The sequence below is a fragment of the Aplysia californica genome, unplaced genomic scaffold, assembly GCF_000002075.1.
Source record: "Aplysia californica isolate F4 #8 unplaced genomic scaffold, AplCal3.0 scaffold00106, whole genome shotgun sequence".
Lineage (NCBI taxonomy): Eukaryota > Metazoa > Mollusca > Gastropoda > Aplysiida > Aplysiidae > Aplysia > Aplysia californica.
This window is the reverse complement of record NW_004797376.1, coordinates 24,998-51,672: the sequence shown is the minus strand read 5'-3', so window position 1 is coordinate 51,672 and position 26,675 is coordinate 24,998. Positions and strand designations below refer to the sequence as shown.

Sequence of the window (26,675 nt, the reverse complement as noted above, 5' to 3'; positions counted from 1 at the left end):
AGCCGGTGTACACTTAGATTTAAATGAATCCCGTCAGGGTCCACGTGATCTGCAAGATATATCATTATCCTAAATGACAGCAACTGAGGCACGATTCGATTTGGTAAAGATGTTTGTTTCTCCGTGTCACAGTAGGATCAGAATTGCGACAACGTCTAACGAGAAGCCGACTTTATGAAGGTCCGACTCTGATACGTGTTGAGGAGGGTCTTACGGAAAATGTCATGTCAGTCTGGTTGAAGCAATTGATAAGAGGACATGTTTAACACGTGTGCACTTCCTAAATGATTTGATGAATGTAGAACTAATGTTTGAGGCCCTCATCGTAATAATTCAGATCATTTAGGGCGTTGACTACTTAGACTGTTTTTGTCATGAACAGTCGCAGTCAAGAGAAATATAGAATCCCTGGCAGAGGTGCTCGGTAAAATCCTGCCCATATGAGAAAGGAATAAACGTTTTAACTAAGTGTAAGGGCAAAGAGACCAGCTGTGACACTATAGAGGCCGATATGCACACGGGTGCGACCGTCTTTCCAATCTGAGCCGATTCTGCAGACCTGGCATGTTGGATGACTATTCAATCTATGCTCCGGATGTCGCCGATAGACCCTTATTGTGGCATCGAAAATGAAGTTTTACATCAACCTATTTTTTTAAACCCCGCCAAGAACGGAGAGGTTGGTGGGCACCCTGGTATGGTCCTGTTCCTTAATTCTTTCTTTGTTTTTCCGTGATTATCCTATCCGTCAACCTTCTAGTACACGACTACTTCTTCCTGTAACTCAACAATAAAAAAAAAAATAAAAAAAATAAACCAAAAACAAATTTGTTTCACCTATAAAAATGTATCCACGAAACGTGCTGTCGTCATGGACTAAGTAATAAATTAATAGGCTTTGCAAAACTGCCATAAAATGTATATTATTATTATAATGATCACAGCGTTATTATGAAGGCTTCAAACAGGGGATATCCTTGTATATTTTTATGAATGTATTTCCTATATTATGTCTTAATGTTTTCAACTTCTGTGATATGCCTGAGACAACTGCTCTGTATTGTACCCTCGCTCACACCGACACGTTCCTGCACAAGTAACAAGGAATTTGTGTTTGCAATAAAAATGACGATTTTTGTATATATATACATGCAACTTAAGTATTTTTTTTAAATTTCTGAATAAGGGCATAACTTATAGGTTTAGTTCCTTTTGTTTAAACTTTTGTTGATTTCTGTTTTAACCTACACTAAGTGTTCATGAACCTACAATTTGGACAAAAGTTTTCTGTATGAGCTTGCTTGTGTGTCCATCCCTCTGCTATTCTGTCCAGGTTTTCTTCTGATACAGCTTATTTTCTATTTTCTTCAGCCTGCCATACTGTAGAACTAGCCGCATCTAGAAAGTCTTTTCTACGATTGGTCGATGGGTGTTCTCGTTTGATTTAATGTAGCTCTTCTACTGCTCCATCGCTGTGCTACTGTATTCTTGACCTCATGTTTGTATATTCGTTTGTTTGTTTGTTTGTTTGTTTGTGTATGCGGGTGGGTATTTGTGTGTATGTGTGTTTGTATGTATGTGTGTGCGTGCGCGTTTGTGTGATTGTGCATGAATGTGTGTGTCTGTGTGTCTGTGTGGGTGTGTGTGTGTGTGAGTGTGTGTGTGTGCTTATGCGTGTAGTTCGAGGGCGCCACTGATAGGTCCTACTTCTTTACTTTCCCTCTGCTGTTTCTGTCTCTCTTTCTCACTTTTCCCAGCACTTAAAGACAATTATTGTGTCTATCTGCTTCTCTTTGCTCAGAGAAAACAAAACCAGAACAGCTTATGTGACTGTGTGCGTGTGTTTATGTGTGTGCACACGCGTACAACACACAGTTTTTCCTCAATAATAGACAAACAGCCAAATCGTCCCCTAAGGTACAGACTAGGCGAACGGCAGAAAGGTGGTCTGTGGTACTGGAGACCGTGAGGAAAGAAACTGAGAATAACTCGGTAAAAATGAGGCCTAAAAAGACATCAAACATAATGCACGTTCTTTACGTAACATTAGAATACGTCGTGTGAGTGTCTACTAGTCAAATATATCCTTGTCATGATTTTTACTTTGAGGCAAACTTTGCTGAGTAGGAGAATGAGGAAGAGGGAAGAAGGAAAGACACGAGGAAAATATACACAGAGAAAGGGGTGGGGTCTATCCTTCTTCTGCTCCTCGTAAAAAGTAGACAGCTATGATAATGAGTAGGACCTGTCAGAAAGCTATATATATATGGGGTCCTTGATTGATAGGTCTTGAGACAACGTCACATTAAACAAATCAAAGAAATGAAAATAGCAACTCTTGCTCAAAGTTAAATACTCTTCTTTTTTTTGTATAGGTTTTACGGCTGCATAAGGTCATATGAGCGCCAGAAGATTAGAGGTGTTACAAGAGAGTAACAAACATAAAAAAGAAGGAGGAGAGATAAGGACGATAGACGTTTCATAGGAAAGAAAAAGCCCACACCAGAGCACCCGCCAACCACCCACTCTCTTCGCTGGTGTAGTGAATTCAAGACTGTATTGACAGTATAGACTGGCATATAGGAGATCTGTCTGTCTTGAAGACTGGTCATCCGATTAATTTTATCCGAAACTGATAGTCTGCCAAATCCTACTGATATCTGTTCCCATGGCCATGTTAGTCTGTATGTGCCAAGGTCCTTGCTACAACACACCTTATATATATATATATTATTTCATGAAATTGCAGACTTCTGTCCGATTTTAAGTTTTCAGGGTACAATCTGAGAGGTCTGACATTATTTCTCTTCCCTTCTATTTTGCCTGCTGTTGAAATCTAAATCTTGATTCAAAGAGCCCTATAATGTACACATTTATCAGCTGTGGAGTACTGGGCTTATCTGTTTCACTGTAGATTATAAATGAGACAAGAAAAGAGTCAGAAAATGACAAATCATGAAGACCTCTTTGAGTTTCGTATTGTTGCGAGACAACCAGGCTGTAAGACATGTAGGTATACAAAGACACAAAGAGCACATATACATGGGCTGTTTATCGGTCAAAGGGCAGGTTGGACAAAAGATAAATAGGTATGTGGGGCAGGAGGTACACATTTAGAGCTTATATTCACACAAGCAGAACTCTCTTAAAACTACACGTATACACACAGTAAACAAAACAGAAAATGAATAGAACTTGGAAGACACAAAGTAAGAATTTTTCACATTTTAATACAGACATTCACAGACATTTTGGTCTGCACGATAGAAGGGCGAGATGCGCAAACAAATATGGCGTAAATCAAATTCTCACACAGTCACAAGGTGACAGCTCCTGTCATGGTCTAGCATCTGATGCTCTTGTTGTGTTGTTGCTTCTTTCTTATGACCCTTTATGTGGTCGTGCTGCTTAAGATTATTCAACGATTCATTTTTATTGTATAATAATTTGGTTGCTTATTTTTCTTTCAAAACTAGTTGACACAGATTGTGTGCCCAGGTGTATTGTGTACTATGGGGGTATTTTGTATCTGTACCTGTATGTCAATGCATGTTCGTACATGCCAAGTTGTGTGCGCGTGACAGCGCTTGCGTGTTTGTGTGTGAGTATGTCTGTTTTAGTTTTTTGTGTGTCTGTCATTTGTGCGTTACCAGAAACACAGGTGCATGAATAGTAAAAAAGAGAAAGTTAGGGAGTAGACAAAGAAACCCAGCAAAAAGTGATGAAGATAAAAAAGACTAGCGGCTTCAGACAATGAAACCCGGCATGGGGCTCATCACAGTAAAAGATGAACAAAACTATAAGCTCGAGGTAGACAGAAACGAGACAATAATCATGAGAAGGGAAGATCAGTTCTGCACAGACTAAGTGACTCCATCCAGCAGCTGCTTACAATTCACACAAAGTCCCGTGACCTGGCAGAACTGACCTTGGCTCGAGTCGAAGCTTGTTTACTTAACTCGAAGCCCAAATCAAATAAATAAATAAACAAAACAGTCCAGAAATATTGCACGTTAAAAATGCTGCAGTAAAGTCCATTGGCACATAAAACATCCCTGCCCTTCATGTGGGACAGAAACTTAAAAATTGTTACCACTTCTTTAAATCCCCAAATTCCGAGGCTCAGAAACAGTTAGCCAGTCTTAATTTCAACCTAAATGTATGCATATATATTATCTTTTTACTACTGTCAAAGTTTAAAAATATTCGTCTTGCAAAATAAAAATAAATAGCGGTTGCAGTTCGTCTGCACATCACCCCTCCCTGCGCTCACTACAAAGACCTGTACACTCAGCTAGTTTGGCGTATAGACAGATTAACATGTACAGCAGATTGAATAATATTTACACAAAATTACTGAAATTTAAAAATCTTAATCTCAAATTCAAATGTGAAGTTGAATCCAGAATAGGTAATGTTTTCGTTCAGGATAAGAAATTATGGCAAAAGTGAAAGTTAAATTTTGATACATTCATCAGAAAAAGTAAATTTCACATTATCAAATACCATCAGAACGAGGGAAGAAACTTTGTACGGACATGAGAAAATGTCTGGGTTTGTTTTATGTGCTGTCTGCTGTATTTCCGCCTCCAAGTCTATCCCGGTACGGAGAAGCAATGCCAGTTTGACCTCTCACTACTTACAGTCTTTGATATATTTATATGAACAGCTGTTAGCAAATGGTGATATAAAAGTTGGTACCGACCATCAGATGAACTGTCTGATTATCAAGCTGAAATCACAGCTGCATAATTGAACAAGTTTATCTGCAATATTAAGTCTGGCTTTCAATTTGTGAATTATACAATGTAAAACCAGCCTTTCCTAAATAGTTGCTATTATAAGGTTGCGATTCTTCAAGATTGTAAAATTGCATTGATAGTGCTTAAAGGCATAACGTATTAGCACATAAAATACAATGCTGCTGCCTTTTTGGATTGTGTAGTTGAGGTCAAATGACTTAGTTGATCTCCGTTCTTGATCAAAGTCCTGTGCGTTCTCTAGAGCTCCACTCACATTGCTAAACAGTTTTTGGGTCTCTCAGCTGCCCTGAGGGGGAAACAGCCGGAGCAGTTCCTATCTACTTTGCTTCCTCTGATAGCAGTAAGGCTCAGAGCATGATGGCGAGAGAACGATCAATTTCTATAACGATTGTTAAATATAAGGCGACGGTCAAAACGTGTGACCGATTAAAGATTCAATAATCCCATGTAAGCCACTTATTGAGAAAATCTAAAAGTTAAGATTCTGTGCCCTGTTCAAAAGTTGAGAAACAAATATTGAGCGAGGTGAGCACGGTATTGGACCGCTGGGGTATGTGCCCAAGAGAGAAACCATCATTCTGGGACCACCAGGCAAGCAAAGAAGTTGCCTGATTCTTCCCCCCTCCCATTTCCCAAAGTATTGAAGTGACCACAAAGTATTCTTAGCTCACGTAAAACAAGACACAGATTTTAGAATAGAAGAAACGATACAATATTTGCTACTGAGGTGCAGTCTCCAACTTAAATTGATTTAAATCTAAGGTTCTGTAAAACACTCTTTCCATGTAAAAAAAAAGAGAGGAAAGAAATTCAATTTTTGATGACATTATTGTTCTTAAATATTACCTGTTTCGTTCAAAACCAATTTTGTATTTTAAGCATTTCTTTTCTTTTCTTAGTTCATAGCCCAAATACGATAAAACGAATTGTAGTGAAATTGGAGAGAGCATAGACGACATGACAATCCTCACACACGCCAACAGACACATTGATGACAGACATACACAAAAAGCGCGAGCTGACAGACACATATGACACGTGGTGACGTGGCCGGGCTGGTCTGGGGACGCCACCCCGGGTTTGACCATTTAACTGACCAACTCAGCCACCAAACAGGATTCCGCAACGCTGAGTATTCCAACTCTCGGTTGACTGCAAAATTGCCATAGTAAAAACAATAAATATAACTTGTTTTTTTTCTGTATAACCTTGCTCATCACCTAGTATAGGAATATAACTTTCTAAACTCGAGAATGTCATGACTGTAAAAGAAACGTCTCTTTCGGAGACTTTTAAAGTTATCCGTGATAACTGTTTAAAAAATATTTTCGAAGGTTCTGTAACGTCTTCTCGAATTCAGATGTGCAATGATGGAATGTGCTGTCTCAAGGTTACTCTCCTCAGTCCTCTACTAATCCACTTGGCGCTGTAGTCAGGGGGCGATATTGGGGTCGCCCTAATACAGGAGAGGCAATTTCCTGGGTTGCCTCCCGTGGTCTGAATGGCGGGGCGTTGTCAATACTTCTGTACCCGCACAAACTGGTTGCGCCATCCGCACCTGCGACGCCTGGAGAAACCTCCTTGAGTGCTCACAGGTGCTGAGAATGTAAAATACAAAAAAAAAAAAATTAGTTAGTTAATTTCTTACTTAAGACAAGTTAACAACCCCCCCCCCCTCTTCCCCGCTCCCTTTCCTCCCCTACCACTCATTTTTACCCTTTGTCTTTCATTGACAAATAGTTTGCTACACTAACTATAGTGCGGTCAAAAATTCGTGGCGCAACTTATTGTCCAATATTTCCTAGACTATCGAACCTTGACTCTCCAGGTTTATTGGTAAGTGTTTTACGGCGCTCGCAGCAGCATAAGGTCATATGAGCGCGCGGGACACATTAAACTTTTTCAGTTGGTAGTAAATTTTGAATTTTGAATTAAGCCTACTTTTATCGATTTTAGACCACCAAGGGATCTTTAACGTGCGCAAGTTGCACATGGGCCCTCCGAGATGTTTCGCCCTTGTCCGAGAAGGCTAGGTGTAGATCTTTCCTACCATAAGATCAGGGGTGTGGCTGAAAAACTGCAGTAAGAAGAAGCCAAGGGGTAGCAGTAGAAAGGCTGCAGAAAGAGTCAGGAGCCCAGAGAAGGGGGCAAAGGAGGTGACAGTGACAGGGTGGGTGAAGAAAGAGGAAATGAAAGCAGACGAAAGAACATTGCTAGAGAGCAGGAAAGGAGGCGACAGGAGACGATTTTAGAGAAGAACATTTTTCGGTCGCTCCCCGGATTCGAACCCCGGACCTTTGAATGAGAGGCCAACACCTTAACCTCTAGGCCACGATAGCCCCCCACCCCTCTCCAGTTTTTTGCACAACGACTTGTATCAATTGGTCTTAACGAATCAATATTTTCTAAATACCTGTTAGCTGTATTCTTGAATTTAAAAAAATAAATAAATACTAATAAAAAATCAAAGTGAGTGGTTTTTACAGATTAACAATTTTTACAGCTGGGGCAATAATTTTGCTTTTAAAAGGAAGTCCGTCATTTTTTTTTCTAATCGTGACACTATTTTTGTTAATTGAACGTGAGTTTTGCGAACATTTAGATAAAAAATGTGTTCACTCTCAAATTAATTTCTTGTAACAAGTTTGGCCACTAAAAAGTGTCATTGGTGGGCTGTGACGTAGACCTCATGCGTGTACAACATATGTGCGAGAAGGGGGAATTGCTGTGAACAATCCTATTTTCTGCGTGACGGAGATTTATAGTGCTTGTATTTTATATACATTTTTATGATGGAAAGTAAAAAAAAAATCTAGCGTCAACTTTTGTGGAAAAATATTATTAAGCTAAGATAAATTGACACAGAATGCTGCCCAAAGTATGGATCACATTGATTCACCCGTTCCCGTTGAAGAGATATTTGAGGATAAGTTGCGCCACGGATTTTTAACCGCACTATAAGTTGCTATTTCCTTTCCCTCTCTCATGTTATCCAACACAATACACATACGTTGGAAACCAAACTATAAATATGTACATCGATTCTCCTACATTGAGGAAATTAATTCAGGGTGAACTATCCACACTCCTCCTTATTTCCCTCCCCCTCCCCCCTCCCCCCTCCCCCCCCCCCCCACACACACATTCGTCTCCCACTCTGTTCTTCGCATATTTCTCTTTTTTTTCGTGTGGTAAGATTTAGCAACTTATAATACCGTGTTATACATCCTCTTGTAACTAGACCTCGTTCGAGAGCCTGGCATGTAAACCTGTTCCTTACATGTGTGTATCCCATTTTGTCCGTCTTCCACTTTCTGAGCACATACACTTACAGTAACGAAGGCAGACCCAGTAATAGTTTCAATAAGAGCATTAGTAAGAGCTACACGGCACCCTGCAACATAAATATGCCATACAAGTGTCGACATATAGAGGTGTTACTGGAGAGTAAACTAGAAATAAAGGAAAGAGGACGACAGATGTTGTGTGGGAAAAAAGGAGCAAACACATCAGAATACCCACCAACTACCTACACCGAATGCTACGACACATATACTTAAACCAAACATCTTTGGATAGGTTTTTATTTCTGTTCTTGACGTTTAAAGCTCATTCCGATGTAGCCGTCTGCTTCGTTGTGTACTGAATTCCAAGCCTCCGGCCACTTTTCTACTTGTTGATTGGGTTGAGCAACCGTCTTGAAGGAAAAATCAAGACGAGCAGATAAACAAAAAGAAAAGAGGGAGAGTAAAAAAATATAACCTACCAGCGGCGTTTAACATTCACCCGCTGGGTAAACAAAAACTAAAAATATTAGTTTTTTAAATTCTTAAATAGACAAAGACAAACTCATATTACCGACGAATTAAAAAACCCAGCAACAAATCAGACGGATAAATAGCTTCCAAGCCAATAAATAAACAGGTGAAGCAAACAGGCCATTTCACATGTAGATTTAGGGAACTGGGATTAATATAATCACAGAAGGTTGTACGAGCATAAATAAATGAAGGAACAATAGATGTAGTGGTTTGTTGGACTCCTAACCAGGAGCTAGATAGATCTTGACAGACAAATCTGGTGTGTGTGAGTGAGGGTGTGGTCTAGAGCTGGGGTCACCAATCGTGTGGCTCGCAGGGTCAATTAGTCTGGCCCACCGCCATGCCACCAGGCAATTAATCCCCCCCCCAAAAAAACCCCACAAAAAACAACAACAACAAAAAAACTCCCCCCAAAAAACAACACACACAAAAAAATCAAAAACAAAGAAAACAAAACACAAAAAAACCACCAAAAAAAACATTGGAGGATGTGTTTACAGCGTGCTCAGGACTTGGTGGCCACAATAACTTGATTACTTCATTGAACAGTATTGTGCAAATTAAAAAACTAACATGCTTTTATAGACTTTATGACTTCTAACTAATATTTCGTAAGTATTTAATGCATTTGCATTGTATTGAACAAGCTATTCGGCCTGAGAAAGCATTCCCTCAGTTATCCAGCCCACTTTGAAAAAGTTGGGTGACCCCTGGTCTAGAGGTAATTAGTTTGGGTCTTGTGATAAACATTCTGCTCAGGTGCCCGGTTTGAGCAGGGATGATCACTGGAGAACTTCAGTTTAGTTTTTTCTTCCCCTCTATGGTTTCAGACACGCCATCACAGGGTCATTTTCGAAAAGGGCGACACGCAGCAATGAGAGGTCCGATCAGCAGGTTGGCTCAATAATTGGTAGCTGAAAGTGGAAGCAAATCAGGCCCTCGGAACCTTTAACATTAATCCAGAGAGAAAGTTTTATAAATATATGAGTATTCACGTCATTCATTGGGGCAACATTCAAAAGTGGGTCCAAGGACAAATAGTTGTTGAACAGACAAACATAAAAACAGACATGAATACAGACAGACAGACAGACAGACAGACAGACAGACAGACAGACAGACAGACATACAGAAAGACAGACAGACAGACAGACAGACAGACAGACAGACAGACAGACAGACAGGCAGGCAGGCAGGCAGGCAAACAGACAGACAGACAGACAGGCAGACTGACATAGACAGGCAGAGAGAGTAAACATCAAAAGAAGAGGGAAACAGCTTTGTTATTTGTTTGAAGTATAAGGGCAGGGAGAGGGGGGGGTAAGAGGGAGATAGCTAGAGAGAGAGAGAGAGAGAGAGAGAGAGAGAGAGAGAGAGAGAGAGAGAGAGAGAAGAGAGAAAGAGGGAGAGAGAGAGAGAGAAAGAAAGAGAGAGAGACATAAAGAGAGAGAGAAAGACAAAGAGAAAGAGAGAGAGAGAGAGAGAGAGAGAGAGAGAGAGAGAGAGAGAGAGAGAGAGAGAGAGAGAGAGAGAGAGAGAGAGAGAGAGAGAGAGAGAGAGAGAGAAGGAATGACATTGTAGCTGATGAGTTGATAGTATAAGCTTCCAAAAGACGACATTTCCTTGCCAACATCCCCCACGGCGCTGGCCAACAAATGGCAAACGTTGCTGCTACTCAGGCACTGCTTCGTTTGCCCAACTTTTGTTTTCTCGGTGCAAAGGGAGGGAACATGGCCTGGGAAGAACGCAGCTGTGCCGACAAGATAAACAAGGTTGTCCCCCCCCCCTGCCAGACAGACAGGTTTTGTTTGGCAGACGGTCCAGCCTAGAGGTTCGCGCCTTACCTGCGATGACGTTGACTTCCGCTTGGTCCCAGCCACGTTGTGTTCACCTGAGAAAGAGTTAAATGTAGCGTATAAATGGAAGAATAAAAAAAAATCGTAGTGGCGAATACTTTAAGAGTAATAAAAGTGAACGCTAGCATAAAATATATACATTTTCATTAAAAACGAAATTACGCTTAGATTTTACAAAACAAGTTTTGTTCCCGTCTATAGGTTTTGAGTCGGGAAAGAGAGTTTAAGAAAATATCGCCAGTATTAAATGTCAAGTAAACGTTTTCAGGCTGTTACACCAGCTCACAAAACTGTCAGCAGTTAGAGCTACAAAAACAGAAACAAAAAGAATTCTCCACAATGACTGCAAAAAAACAACAACAACCCCACAACAAAAACAAGTACAACTTCCATAATGACAATAAAGCAACAAAATCTAACAATGGTAACTTCATCTCTATCATCATCAACAAACATGATCTAATAACTTGCAATAGCATAAGTAACTGCAGCATCACGAACAACAATTATTATAAACCATATAAAAACGGCATGGAGGAGGAAATATTAAGACCTGTCGTTGGTTTGTCAAAACTTAATTTCGTACTTACTTCGAAACTTTGAAAAATCTCTTGGATTTCTGTAACCAGCTGGAGTCGAGAAATCGCCGAGATTTTTTCTTTTCCTCGGCGCCTGGCGATCCCGGAACCATTTCCCCCTCAGAGCCGGAAGACACCGGTCTTCCCGCGCTAGATCCGGTGCCTGCCTGAGGCGATGCAGCAGACGACGTGCTGGCCACAGATGACGTAGATGGCATCTCTATAGGCGATGGTGACGCCGCTGCTGCGGCTGCTGCTGCTGCTGCTTCTGCTTCTGCTTTTACGCTTTCACTTGGGTCCCAACTGCGAGGTTTCCGAGATTTCTGTGCAGCTTCTTCTTCTTCTTCCGGGGATCTCTGCGCATACAGCGAGACTCCGAGGTCGAAGGATATAGACTGTTTGCACAGAACCCCGACAGTCCCCATCTTGCCTCTGCCCGCCCCGCTACGTCGTTCGGGGGATAGAGATGAAGAAGGCAGTCTGCCCGATTCTCCCTTCTTCCCTCTGCCTGACTTTCCACCTTTTTTCTCTTTGCTCTTCGCTCGCTTACTCGCAGCTGCTTGCTCTTCCCCTGCGACTTCTCTTGGTGGTTTTCCTGTCACGGGCTCCGCGGTGCAGTAAGTAGCGGCGCGGCCCCTGGCGGCCACTTCAGCCGCTGTGATGGCAGGTGGGGATCCTGGCGCTACCACGAGGGTGGGCAAAGACTGGTGGTTGGTGGGGGCGAATCTAACCTCAGGTCTACAAGGACTCTCGTCGTCCGACGCTACTGAGAGGGTTGATACAATCTGATAAGATGCCTCAGATGTAGGTGAAGTATCTGACGACATCACCATGGCAACTTCGCATGATTTTCGCTGTTGAGCTTTTGAGACCGAAGCTGTGGACGGCCTGTCTGGATGTCGATCGATGTCCGTATCCGATAAAGTTCGCTCTGGAGAAGCTTTAGTCTTCTGCCCATCAAAGGCCTGGGTTAATTTTTTAACCTGTCCTCCATTAGTAAGATCTTTGAAAGGAGCCGTTGGGCTTTTTGGAGCTTCTGTGCTGCTGGTGGAAGATAACTGACGCACTATGTTTGTCACAAACTCTGACTGAGTCCGCGGTGAGTCAGTTCTTTGGAGCGAAAGATCTGAGTTGGTCTTGGACGATGCGCCACTTCTGACTGGTGTTGTTTCGCGAGATAAGCGCTGGACAATGGCATGCACATAGGTGCCTGAAACATTCTCCTTGTTAAAGGCCGTCTGAGCTTGGCCTGGTCTGGCTCGCTCTTCTTTGGGGAGATACCGCTGAAGGATGCGAGTGGCATAAATAGAGTGCCCACTCCTGTAGCGCTGGCTTTCTTCAAGCAGCTCGGCTGCGGGTTTGAGCCTCCGGACTCGAGCGACGAGCCCGACACGCGGGAGGTGTAAAGTTGGGCTGGGTGTTTTGCGCAATTCGATCGGTCGGTCCTCGGTTTCACAGACTGTAGCCCGCTTTTCGAATTTGTTTATGGCGTCTTGTAATGGTTTGACACTAGGCGAATCGGGTGCGGAGGGTGCAGATGGTTCCATATCTCCTACACTCTTAGAGCGTGGGCCTTTCTCAGCAGCAGGAGAGGCAGATGGGGACTGACGTACCGGCGTTGACTGCCGGGGGAGTGGTGGTTTACCTCTTGCCGCTACGGGACTGCCTTTAGGGGAAATGGCTCGGTATTCTTTCAGCTTGGTGTCTCTCTCTTCGCGTTGTCTTCGCAAAAGCTTCTGTTTGCTTACGGGGCTACGGGGCGATTTAGAGCCCGCTCTACTGGGGTCACTGGTCGGGGGTAGATCACGTCTGGTAGTATCGGCTATCGGGGGCAGGTGGCTGGTGGGTGCCCCTGCCGGCCCGAGCTCGGGGTCACGGGTTAGTTGAGCGGACTGAGCGTCACTCGGGCTCTCTGTACACTTCATCACAGACTCTGCTGGGGAATAGTCATCGTCCATAATCGACACAGCTTTCACGAGTCTGGGTTTGTCCAGACTCCGCTGTTTTGGAATGGTCGGTACGGGGGTCTCTGTGGTGCTGCCATGCCGGGGGTCCCTCCCAGGGGAAGGGACTGGAGAAGGACCCTCTCCATCTTTCTTCTTCAAAGTGGGAGACCCCCTTTCCACTTTGCTTTTCGCCCTCTTCAGCTCCTCGATCTCTCTGTACAGAGGGGCCGAGTCACAGAAGGTAACAATCTCGGTTTTCGTGGTTGACGGCTTTAGGGGCAGAGCTTCTTTGCTGGCTCCGCCCACAACAGACTCTGGCTTGCCGCCTTGTGTTGAAGAGTCTGGCTTTTGTTGCAAGTCTTTGGGTTCTGAAACACCCTCTGGTGTGGTTGGTGTGGTAGGTGTGGTCGCAAGAGGCGATGGAACGGCTGATGACAATGGAGAGGGTGACGGTGAAGGTGACGGTGAAGGGGAAGGCGATACGGATGACGCCTCCGCCGAGGACAGTCTCGTGGGTTTTGTCGGCGCCGACGGCGGCAGCTGTAACGTGGACTGGCCTTCCAGTCTCGGCCGTGGCTCCGACTGACGAGATGGATGAGATTTCTGGTCTGGCTGTTGAAACGCTTCCCTCTCTCGCCTTGCTAAAGATGGGGTCAACAAGTGCGTCTCTACGTGGTCGGTGGATCGCTCACGTGACGCGGCCGTGCTGGAATGTGGTTGGCTGCTGGTCGGAGTGCTGACTGCACCGCCTGACGCCGCAAAAGCTGAGGGCGAGGCGGGGGCAGAGAGGGAGGAGCTGGCGGCGGAAGCGAGGATCACATCCTCTGTGACAGAGAAAGAGAGGAAACGAAACCCAGATGTAGCATAATATAACACGCGGATGTTAACACTTTATTCTACAAAAAGTCACCTTTCATTAAACTAACTAACTGTCTGTGCAAAGTACACGTATATTTCACAACTTATTTTCTTAAATGGCCAAAGGCAACATTCCTACAAGCTTCTTGAAACAACCATTTCAGTTTTAAACAGCTATGTGGCTTTTGAGACAAAATGTAGAAGGAAAGAAATGAAAAGTCATAGTTTTTGCGTATGCGACTTAGTTTGGAGTTGAAAAGAAACACACGACGGAAAAAGGACCATACCACAGATTTCCAATATCCAGTTATGGAGAAAGAGGAATCTGAGAGAGTCAAATTGCAAGATACAACAAACGTTTGAGATACACTGGCAACATTCACTATTTCGCAGACGTCTGGACAACAAAAAGATTGTCCTTCTGATGGGAAAAGAAGAAATTCTGTTGAGATGTTCAAATTCTCTGTCAGGCATGGCTGTTAGAAAATATAATAGACAATTGTGAAAGGAAACCACCACACAAAATTTAGACTAGATACTGCAGATGGATATCAGATCCCAGGTGAGAAAGGAAAGTGAAAAAAGAAAAACAGTTTAAGAAAAGACAGGAAGGTAAATATCTGGCAAAACTAACACACCAGTCTGTTTTCCCAGGTCTCTCGGAGATGCAAAGAAAACTTAGTAACTGAACACTTTGCGTACTCTGGCAACATGCTCAAAACAAAAAAAAATTATGAGAACACAGGCGTGATGAAGAAAGAGCTGACCAGACATTCATATACTTACATCTACTTTCCTTTAGGCAAGCATGAAAAAGGATAATTATTTCGCATTGTAACAATTTGTGTCTCCTTATATTCAGGACATTCGTACAGCAAGCTATTGGACACTTTACAGGATGAACTTTATAAAATGTGAAAAAGGCAGTTATACACAAAAGCAAATCTAAGATCCCGAAAGACTGCTCAACTAATTGTGGTCTATTCATGCTTATATTATTTTTTATTGTTCCTGAAAAGTACTGTCCCATTAAGATGAAGAATAGCATCCTTTAATACTTACGCTCTTTAAACAAATTACAAAGGATTTCTTAAGCTTTTCAAACAAAAGACAAGACCCCACAGCACAAGAAAATCGCAGCAAAGTATATTTCTAACGAAGTAGGCATATTTTCAAATAAACATTGCTGATCCCAAGTCACCACAAACACCACTGGTCTAAAAGGAAAGAAATATTCCCGTCCTCACTAATTTGTGTAAGAAAAATCTAACCGAGCAAGGTTCACCTCATACTGATGAATTAGACCGCAGCATGAGTTCAAAATCGTATGATCTTGATGAAGTGTCTTTTCAGTATACTACACGTTTGTTACAGCTCATTTCGCACTTTTAGATTAAGTTCTGATTAGTGTTCAACTACATGCCTTGCGTTCACCATCATTATAAGTTATGATGCACACACCAACAAAAAAGAGTCTGAGTTTGAACATTTTTCTCATAAAACAAACCTGGTGCCCGAGTTATGAAGTGGTTGACGTAATTGTCTAGGCAAGACTTTGAAGAAATCTTACTTTTCTTACCTGTAATTATACTTTTTAGATACAGAAAGCAAAGTCTGCAAACAACTGCACCTTATTCTCCGAAAGTTGACATCCCCAGGAGGAATTATTTACAACTCTCGATGGAACTTTGATGTCCCTTTTGATTATTTTCTTCAACATATCATTATTTCTCCTCAACGACCTTTTTTCTTATTCAATAATATCAAGTTAACAGAAAATAAAAAAACCGGGCTTCCATTTGCAGATCAAATTGCGGTAACTCTCCCGAAAACGGGCAACTTTTTTACCAGGGATATCAAGTTTGTTTGTAATAATTAATAAAATAAGGAAACCCAGCTCTATTAGCAGCATGAGATGAGAACTTTAAAAAAGTGAGAAAAAATATACCGACGGTCATTAAATTTTATACCTGATAAAACAAAGCTAGGACATAGTTTTGGGAGACAAGAGGGAGAGGTTAGATACCTGCTATATATGGAATGTTGGGGCGGGGCTCTCCGGTCTTCACCTTTGTCTCACGCGGCTTGGTGGATTTAGCCGCTGCTGACGCAATTTCCACCTGCAGTGATGAGCAAATGAGCGGGTGAGCAGGGTTGAGACGCGAAGTTCATACTTTACTTTTCTTATACCCCAGTTAGAGTAACTTACTTATAGGATGTTGGAGGGAAACTAATGGCTGTTGTCACAATGTGTGAGCTCTCTTGTCAAACCCTTCGGCCACATGATTACTATTTTCAATAATAGTTAAAGCACACTCCAAGCGTTATTTGAAATGTTAATCACATCACAAGGTATTTGCCCGTCTGTTTTATTTTTACTTTTTATTTGCCTTCCAGCGTTAGAGAACGGACAACTGGCCAAAGGGCACAACTACAAATTAAATATCTAATTGTGTAAATTAATTCATTTTCCCCACCAGAAGCTGCCCACTAAACGTACAATTGTTTAAACTAGACATAGTGATGATTTCTTATTCTTTCCAGATTCAATATTGAAGCTTTCATGACTACATTATTATACCATGCCAATTTTACGATCCACTTTAGAATGAAGAATTCATTTTCAAAAACGGTGATATTCAACACTTAGAACAGAACGTCGCTTTGAATAAATAACTTGACACCACGGTGTAACTGAATTACAATAGAAAAAAGGACAATCCACCAAAAGCAGAAACAGCAGTTAGAAAGTTAAGCTTCTATAAGAAAATGCAAAGAAAAAGATGAAGCAGATTGAAGCTGTATGAAACAAGACCAGGCACACATCCCACTGTAACAATCTAAATTCAACAAAGTTAGGATAAGAAAAAGAACAAACTCAGTTATTCATTTTTCCAAATGATTGACTGTTACAAATTTCAAATGATTGGTGAGACAGCATCTCCTTGAGGAAGACATTGCGGTACAATAATAAATGAAATCACATTGATGGGTTCACAATAACAACAATCATTTTACCTTTGTTGTGAGAATTTGAGGATTCTGAAAACAACATTATGAAAATGAAATTATAACCCATTGTCACTTAAGGTTTTTGTTTTGATTTTTGTTCTGTTTCATTAATCATGTTTAAGGTTGCTTATGCCAGTTTAGGTTACCAGCACATCAAGACCTTTATTTATAAATGTTATATTGGATGCAAGAAGTTTAGTACATCATCACGCATCAAGTAATACTGAAGAAATTAAGAAAGGTGTCACGAAAACGATTAGATATACTCATGTGCTAAGTTTGGTTTTTAATTATTACAGGAACAAAAGTGAACAAAGTTGGAGGATAAATATCACAGAGAAACAGAAACACACCTGGGCGTGGGGCCTCTGTCGCTCAGTCCCACTGAACGTGTTCCATCGCTTGAGAGAAGCGAACTTTCTAGCCTCATGGAACTGATAGAGCTCCGTTTCCCGCCTGGTGATGTCTGCCTGGAGTAGCAAGTTGTTCACCTCTTGCAGCAGAAGCTGTCTTTTAATCTGCATGATCTCACGGTTCCGCTCCAGGTGACTTAGCCTTAGGTTGTTCATCTGAACAGATCAAATTGAAAACGACCATTGTCTTTGGTTACTGAGAACAATAAATGATACCTATTTTAAGGGATTATTGGAAATGAAAGTTTAATATTGGCTTCCGTTCAAAGAAGCATTGGTCATATTAAGTGTACACATGTAGAACGTGTCGTTAATTTGTTTATAGGCAATCATCATCATCCAGTTCAGATCTGTGACAGACATCGGCGATCACGGTTCTCCATTCATTCCTCTGCTCGGGTGCTCTTAAAAAAGCTACGTTTCCCTGATCTTTCCCTGTCACCCACTTGTTCAGGTTCCCCAAGCTCTGTGCCTACCTCTGCCTCGCCTGCCCTCAGTCTTGCCAGTGAAAACCAGGTGTTCAAGATCCTTATGTCTATTCAAGTGTCTTAAAAACTGCATTTGTCATTTTCTGATGGTTTTTAACAGTGAGCATCCCACGTGGGCTTCATCAAGCAATACCTCATTTGATTTCTGTAGGCAATAGCCGATATAAATACGATCATATGGCTGTTGCTAATGAAGCGTTTTCGAAAATGAAGCATAATCATTTCTGTCCAGCAAACCTTTAACCCATACTCCATATAAAAGTGGTATTATTTAAAGCTATTGGGGTAGTTTTTTATGGGGTGGGAATGAGGACAAGGCGGCACGGAATTGCATTCACTAGAAAGGCACTTGATTAACGAACATGTGCATAATACATTTAGTTCCCTTTACAAAGTAAACTGTTTTTGGAGTGAAGCTCTAAATATGCCAGGTCCTACATTTGGAAATCACCAAATTATTGGTCGATACTTACGTTGCACGGACGTAAAATAAATTTCAAAACTTTGTATGAATAAAGACTGGTTCTCCCCTCTTTATATACATCAATGCGAATATCACTCACCTGAACTTGCAGTTTCATGGCTTGGCTGTACAATGTCTCGAAGTTGGAGAGCGCCATGGATTTCTGACTTTGTTCCTCTGGAAAATGATCAAGAAAGATATTGAGAAGGGATATAATAATAATATTAGCAATTATAAACCGCTTTTCTCTATTTCCCTTACTCGCTATGTCTCCCTCCTGACTTCTTTCTCTCTGAAAGATACATACATGCAGAGAGTCTCAAAACACCCACAGCCTAACACCTCCTCACACTTTTTTTCTGACCATTAAAGTATCAGTCCACTTCTCCGTCAACGTCTATTATATCCATTTAAGGATCTTTCTACATTTATCAGCTCCTTTATTCATCCGACTTCCCTTCCATGCATAAATAACCTTCAATTCCCTAAACTACAGTTTATCTGTAATTTAGGTCGCTCTCTCTCTCTCTCTCTCTCTCTCTCTCTCTCTCTCTCTCTCTCTCTCTCTCTCTCTCTCTCTCTCCCCCCTCTCTCTCTCATACGATCAGGCGTGTGTGAGTGTGTGTGTGTGTGTGTGTGTGTGTGTGTGTGCGCGTGTGTGTGTGTGCGTGTGTGCGTGTGTGCGTGTGTGTGTATGTGTGTGTGTATGTGTGTGCGTATGTATGTGTGTGTGAGTGTGTGCATGCATGTGTGTGTGTGTGAGTGTGTGTGTGTGAGTGTGTGCATGTATGTGTGTGTGTGTGTGTGTGTGTGTGTGTGTGTGTGTGTGTGTGTGTGTGTGTGTGTGTGTGTGTAAATATATCTCTGCATGTGCGTGAATATCGTGTGTCCCCCCCCCCTCAAATCATACCCACCTGACTGTGTAGCCTGCACAAGCATGCCTCTCATCTGGTCCACCAGCTCCACTAGCTGGGTGTGTACTGTCTCCTCACCCTCTATACTCTGCCACTTACCCACCTGAAAAAAGGGAACGTAGGAGTTTAACACCTCTCAACGATAAGTTGAAGTACAGTTTTAGAAAGAAGCTAACGGAACTTGCAACAACAAAAATAGGTTAAAAAGTGCCGAAGATTAGAAGTGTTACTTGAGAGTAACAAAGAAAAGAAGGAAGAGAAATAAGGACTATACATATTTGATAGGAAAGAAAGAGCAAACCACATCAGAACGCCCGCTAACACATCACTGTCAAAGATAAAAAGCACCTTTAACATTAAACGATGATCTCCATTCGAATCTAGACAAGATGGTGGACAGCCGTGTTAACTCCTACAACAACCCAAGTAATAAAAAAACCGTTGGGTATAAAAGCCAGCGTCATTCATACGGTAGTCCAAGATGACACCAACAAAACTAACAGCGCACCCCATATGAAGGAGATGGGATTAGTTTTCGTCGGATTGAAAAGCAGCCGTAGACATGACAACAATACCTGGAGGTTGGAAAAAGCAAGATGGACAGACATAATTTATTTTTTAAATGAAGGGGGTTTATATTTATATTTTTTCTTTTGGTAAGTGCTTTACGGCGCTCGCAACTGCATAAGGTCATATAAGCGAGAGGGACACATTAAACTTTTTAAGTTGGTAAAAAAAATTTAATTTGGCCCGGGTGGCGGCCGAAGCCTACTCTTATCGATTTTAGGCCACCAAGGGATCTTTAAAGTACGCAATTTGCACACGGGCCCTCGGAGATTTGTTGCCCTTGTCCGAGAAGACTAGGTGTTGATCTTTCCTTCCATAAGATCAGGAGGGTGGCTGAAAGATAGCAGTAGGTAGGACCTAAGGAGTAGTAGTAGAAAGAGTCAGGGGCACAGAGGAGGGGGTAAAGGAGGTGAAGGGGTGGGGCAGAAAGAGGAGACGAAAGCAGACGACAGAACATTGCTAGAGAGCACGAAAGGAGGTGAAAGGAGGCAATTTTAGAGAGGAAAATATTTTGGTCGCTACGCGGATTCGAACCCGGCATCTTTGAAAGAAAGACCTTAACCTCTAGGCCACGAGAGCCCCCGGTGTTTTTAAGCCCCCCCCCCCCCCAACCCCCATTAACATAATTTTTATCAAATAGGATGAAGGCTTCCCACCCTGTCTTCCAAGCCAAGACCAAACGGGAATGACGAGTACAGAACATCCCACAGAAAGACCAAGAAACTCGATAACAATTTCTCCTCACTCGGGAATTAAACTCTGGTTAGCTGCCTACGACAACGAAGTGCCCAACCCCTACAATGCAGACGTCGGTACAGACAGAAATGCTAAATGGAGAGAAAAGAAGTAGAACCTACCAATGACACTTTCCAGCCTTTCTTGTGGAACTGACAGAGGAAGGATGATTCGCATGCCACAGAGAGCAGTTACGAGCCAATTAATGGCACATTAAAATTTAATTCAACGTATAGCACTGGCAACCAGAGACAAGATTTAATTTGATTCTAGGCACAACCAACTTGTACATTAGGAACACCTTCTTTTCTCTAATTTTACGACGCACTAAACTCTTGGTAAGGCGGAGACATTGTGTTGATGGGGGGTGTAAAGGTACCAACATCATAAAAAAATAAAAAATAAAAAGTGGAAATAAAAGCGGGAAAAGGATAGGTATAGGCTTTGATCTTGAAACACTCTTACAGCAGGCTCGGGGTACAAAACCGTATGTTTGTGAAACTTCTGCCTGATCAACAGATAATTTACGAGATTAGAAAACGCAGAATTTTCTAGTCCACCTACAGAAATCATTTCCTATTTCTTTAATTTAAGAAGAGGAGTCTATGATTTTATCCAGTAACGAATCTCTAAAATATACAAAGGAAGAAAGATCTAAAGGAGTCCGCAACTCTATAAAAAATAAAGCAGTATCGTATATTTATATCGCCGGTTTTCGGTATATTCTTAAAATCTCTCAAAGAAAACCCCATATACTCGAAGACAGCTCGAACGTTGAAATCGATCGGCAGGGTGTGTTGAGAGAAAACAGAGTGCATTCGATCGATACGCGTTGACAAGTCGCTGGGATCAAGAGACAAACGAAGAAATTGGACCTCTGGAAAAAAAGGAAAGGGTGTCAGGTCGCTTGGTGATGTTTAAGCAAGCGTGTGGCCAGTGCGCTAGTTGGAAATTAAAAGAGAACAGGGTAAGATTCAGTGCATTTCTTTATGATTTCGAGTAAAGGTTCATATAAACCCTACATTTAATGTATTTCCCTATACTATATATAACAGAGACAGGAGGGAGAGCCTGTTACCCCCCCCCCCCCCCCCCAAACAACCCTTGTTTGGAAAACCTGACTCAATATGGATTCGAGCCAATGCTTTTCCGCATGTAAGTCCCTTGGGACATCATATGAGCTATGATGGCGCCCTTTCATAGTCGATGAATTTCTTACCATTTAACAATCACAAAACTTGACTTTTTGACAGGAGAATAAACAAAAAATCGTCAATACTCAAACCTCTTCGTCACAGAGATGTAAGACAAAGTCAGTGCACATATACAAAGTCAGTGCACATATACAAAGTCAGTGCACATATACAAAGTCAGTGCACATATACAAAGTCAGTGCACATATACAAAGTCAGTGCACATATACAAAGTCAGTGCACATATACAAAGTCAGTGCACATATACAAAGTCAGTGCACATATACAAAGTCAGTGCACATGTACAAAGAAGTTGACAGGCAACACAACATCGCCAGATCTTAGCCCTCCATCCAGGAACACTGCCACACACTCACCCCCCCCCTCCTCATGCTGCACACACAGGCACGGACACACTCACACACATACGCACACACACACACACACACTCACACATACACACACACAAACACACACACACACACGGCCAGATGCACAAGTCACCACAAAAAAGTGATAAGAACAACTTTGAGCATTTATATATTTCACAACTGCACTCCTGATGGACAGAAAGATTCTCACAATCATCTTAATGTCCTCCTCAGCTCCCTTCGACCTTCCACTAACGCAAAATTTTTTGAAAAAAAATCCAGAAAGGTAAATAACCAGGAAAATACCATCTTAAACAGTAACACACTACACATGAAACTAAGAAAGAAAACAAATCAAATTAAACATCAAATTATATAGTTACGAAATTTTATCAACGCTGAAGCGAACCACCTTTCTTAAACTGTGTTAAGATTTCTATACCAACCAGCAGGTAAGTTTTAATTTTAGTAAGTGTTTTACGGCACTTGCAACACAATAAGGTCATATAAGTGTCGAAGATTAGAGGTGTTTCAAGAGAGTAACAAACACAAAAAAGAAGGAGGGGAAATGAAGACGATAGATGTTTGATAGGAAAGAAGGAGCAAACCACACCAGAGCACCCGCCAACCACCCACTAGCAGGTAAGAAAAACGAGAAAGAAGGGCAGCCTTTTCTTATCATGACTTTTATGTTTAAAATTTTTAAACTTTGCCCACTGACAAACCTCGGCAGAAAACCCCCATTAACATAATTTTTATCAAATAGGATGAAGGCTTCCCACCCTGTCTTCCAAGCCAAGACCAAACGGGAATGACGAGTACAGAACATCCCACAGAAAGACCAAGAAACTCGATAACAATTTCTCCTCACTCGGGAATTAAACTCTGGTTAGCTGCCTACGACAACGAAGTGCCCAACCCCTACAATGCAGACGTCGGTACAGACAGAAATGCTAAATGGAGAGAAAAGAAGTAGAACCTACCAATGACACTTTCCAGCCTTTCTTGTGGAACTGACAGGGGAAGGATGATTCGCATGCCACAGAGAGCAGTTACGAGCCAATTAATGGCACATTAAAATTTAATTCAACGTATAGCACTGGCAACCAGAGACAAGATTTAATTTGATTCTAGGCACAACCAACTTGTACATTAGGAACACCTTCTTTTCTCTAATTTTACGACGCACTAAACTCTTGGTAAGGCGGAGACATTGTGTTGATGGGGGGTGTAAAGGTACCAACATCATAAAAAAATAAAAAATAAAAAGTGGAAATAAAAGCGGGAAAAGGATAGGTATAGGCTTTGATCTTGAAACACTCTTACAGCAGGCTCGGGGTACAAAACCGTATGTTTGTGAAACTTCTGCCTGATCAACAGATAATTTACGAGATTAGAAAACGCAGAATTTTCTAGTCCACCTACAGAAATCATTTCCTATTTCTTTAATTTAAGAAGAGGAGTCTATGATTTTATCCAGTAACGAATCTCTAAAATATACAAAGGAAGAAAGATCTAAAGGAGTCCGCAACTCTATAAAAAATAAAGCAGTATCGTATATTTATATCGCCGGTTTTCGGTATATTCTTAAAATCTCTCAAAGAAAACCCCATATACTCGAAGACAGCTCGAACGTTGAAATCGATCGGCAGGGTGTGTTGAGAGAAAACAGAGTGCATTCGATCGATACGCGTTGACAAGTCGCTGGGATCAAGAGACAAACGAAGAAATTGGACCTCTGGAAAAAAAGGAAAGGGTGTCAGGTCGCTTGGTGATGTTTAAGCAAGCGTGTGGCCAGTGCGCTAGTTGGAAATTAAAAGAGAACAGGGTAAGATTCAGTGCATTTCTTTATGATTTCGAGTAAAGGTTCATATAAACCCTACATTTAATGTATTTCCCTATACTATATATAACAGAGACAGGAGGGAGAGCCTGTTACCCCCCCCCCCCCCCCCCAAACAACCCTTGTTTGGAAAACCTGACTCAATATGGATTCGAGCCAATGCTTTTCCGCATGTAAGTCCCTTGGGACATCATATGAGCTATGATGGCGCCCTTTCATAGTCGATGAATTTCTTACCATTTAACAATCACAAAACTTGACTTTTTGACAGGAGAATAAACAAAAAATCGTCAATACTCAAACCTCTTCGTCACAGAGATGTAAGACAAAGTCAGTGCACATATACAAAGTCAGTGCACATATACAAAGTCAGTGCACATATACAAAGTCAGTGCACATATACAAAGTCAGTGCACATATACAAAGTCAGTGCACATATACAAAGTCAGTGCACATATACAAAGTCAGTGCACATATACAAAGTCAGTGCACATATACAAAGTCAGTGCACATGTACAAAGAAGTTGACAGGCAACACAACATCGCCAGATCTTAGCCCTCCATCCAGGAACACTGCCACACACTCACCCCCCCCCCTCCTCATGCTGCACACACAGGCACGGACACACTCACACACATACGCACACACACACACACACACTCACACATACACACACACAAACACACACACACACACGGCCAGATGCACAAGTCACCACAAAAAAGTGATAAGAACAACTTTGAGCATTTATATATTTCACAACTGCACTCCTGATGGACAGAAAGATTCTCACAATCATCTTAATGTCCTCCTCAGCTCCCTTCGACCTTCCACTAACGCAAAATTTTTTGAAAAAAAATCCAGAAAGGTAAATAACCAGGAAAATACCATCTTAAACAGTAACACACTACACATGAAACTAAGAAAGAAAACAAATCAAATTAAACATCAAATTATATAGTTACGAAATTTTATCAACGCTGAAGCGAACCACCTTTCTTAAACTGTGTTAAGATTTCTATACCAACCAGCAGGTAAGTTTTAATTTTAGTAAGTGTTTTACGGCACTTGCAACACAATAAGGTCATATAAGTGTCGAAGATTAGAGGTGTTTCAAGAGAGTAACAAACACAAAAAAGAAGGAGGGGAAATGAAGACGATAGATGTTTGATAGGAAAGAAGGAGCAAACCACACCAGAGCACCCGCCAACCACCCACTAGCAGGTAAGAAAAACGAGAAAGAAGGGCAGCCTTTTCTTATCATGACTTTTATGTTTAAAATTTTTAAACTTTGCCCACTGACAAACCTCGGCAGAAAACAACACCCCCCCCCGAAAAAACCCACAACCCAAACAACCAAACAAAACAAAACATAACAAAACAAAACAAAAAATCAAACGAACCAGCCGGCCAGCCATCCAACCAACCAACCAACCAACCTACCAACCAAACAACCAAACAAACAAACAAACAAACAAACAAACAAACAAACAGGAGCAAGTGTAACCACACAACACCCTGCATGACTTACGGCAGCACTCTCCATGGACATAGCCAGTCTCTCTCCGAAGTTCTCCATTAGCTTGATCTTCTCCTCCAGTTCTCCCATGGTGCTCTCCAACTCCCCGACCTCCAGCTTCACCGGGCCGGTGAACGCGCCCTGGGCCAGCTCGCGGTGGAAACGGGCTATACAAGAGGAACGAGGAAAAACACGGAGAAGGTTGAAGAAATGGTGAAATGGTAGATATTTAAAGACTCTATCAACACCACTAGGTTATTTAGGAGGCCTGGAGCTCCGAGTTCAAAGTCCATCTTCGAAAAAACCGAGCCAAATGGGATATTCGTGTAAAAGGCCTTTTCCAAGAAGGAAACAACGCCGGACCGAGCTGAGGCTCAAAATCCCGAACCCGCAATCTCACGATTAAGTGACAAAAGCATTTTAAAAGGCATACATAAATATTACAGGTATATTATGTAAGACTATTATAGTTATAGGCACAACAAGTAATCACTTTAACTCACCCATTTCTGTAGCATGCTCCTCTCTGACCTTGGCCAGCTTCTCGTTGACCCTGGTGACCTCTTCCTGCACGGCAGCGTACTCCATCTCCTTCTTCTGAAGCTCCTCTAACAGCTGAGTGTTGGCGCGTTCCAGGCTGGGGACATGCGCGGATGGGGGATGATTACAGAATCATAGTATTTGGACAAACTGAGGGATTGGCATGGAACGGGAGGATCACAAAATCGTAGCATGAGGACTAGTTCTTTTTTAATTCGCTAATAAGAGAAAAACACAGAGCAAAACTACCTGAACAAGGAAAAATTTGTCTCGAATTAAACAAGAAGTTTGATCAGCCATATATTATCTCTCAGTTTGATTTTGTTGGGACGAGTCAAAAAGTTAAATAAAACTTGTTTCATTAACATAATGAAAGGAGTCATCGTCATTGTTGTCGTTGTCGTCATCCTGTTCCTCCTCCTGCTCCCGTCTTCTAATTCTCTCACTAATGCAACCTATATTATCATTATCATTATCACTATCAGTATCGTTATCATTATCCTTATCATTGTTATTATTATCATTATCATTACCATTATCATTATTATTATTATTATTGACTCGAGGATGACAATTTACAAGAAACTAAAACTACACCACATGCATCCGGGAACAATTTCCTTCTAATGAACACGCGAACAATTTCTGAACGCAAGTTGACAGCCGGATTTACATCAGTCCTAACATATTTTCACTTTTTGCCTCTCAGCGTCATGGTTCTAAGGTGGGGGGGGGGGGGTGATTTTGAGTAAAGAATAAGACATACAATTAACAGCCATGTAATGCCTTTCAAA

The 26,675-nt window shown here is 41.7% G+C and overlaps 1 protein-coding gene across 1 annotated transcript in view; it reads right to left on the bottom strand.

The window, feature by feature from the left end:
• Nucleotides 1-3,210: 3,210 nt before the first annotated feature.
• Nucleotides 3,211-26,675, bottom strand: part of LOC101857243 (microtubule-associated protein futsch) — a gene marked incomplete at its 5' end in the record, with an annotated part of 36,023 nt that continues 12,558 nt past the window's right edge. Inside the window, 10 exon segments of the mRNA XM_005095532.2 lie at nucleotides 3,211-6,361; nucleotides 10,429-10,475; nucleotides 11,031-13,788; nucleotides 15,849-15,942; nucleotides 16,841-16,864; nucleotides 17,188-17,403; nucleotides 18,299-18,375; nucleotides 19,113-19,215; nucleotides 25,354-25,508; nucleotides 25,845-25,978. Of these exon segments, the coding sequence (XP_005095589.2) occupies nucleotides 10,472-10,475; nucleotides 11,031-13,788; nucleotides 15,849-15,942; nucleotides 16,841-16,864; nucleotides 17,188-17,403; nucleotides 18,299-18,375; nucleotides 19,113-19,215; nucleotides 25,354-25,508; nucleotides 25,845-25,978 (3,565 nt within the window).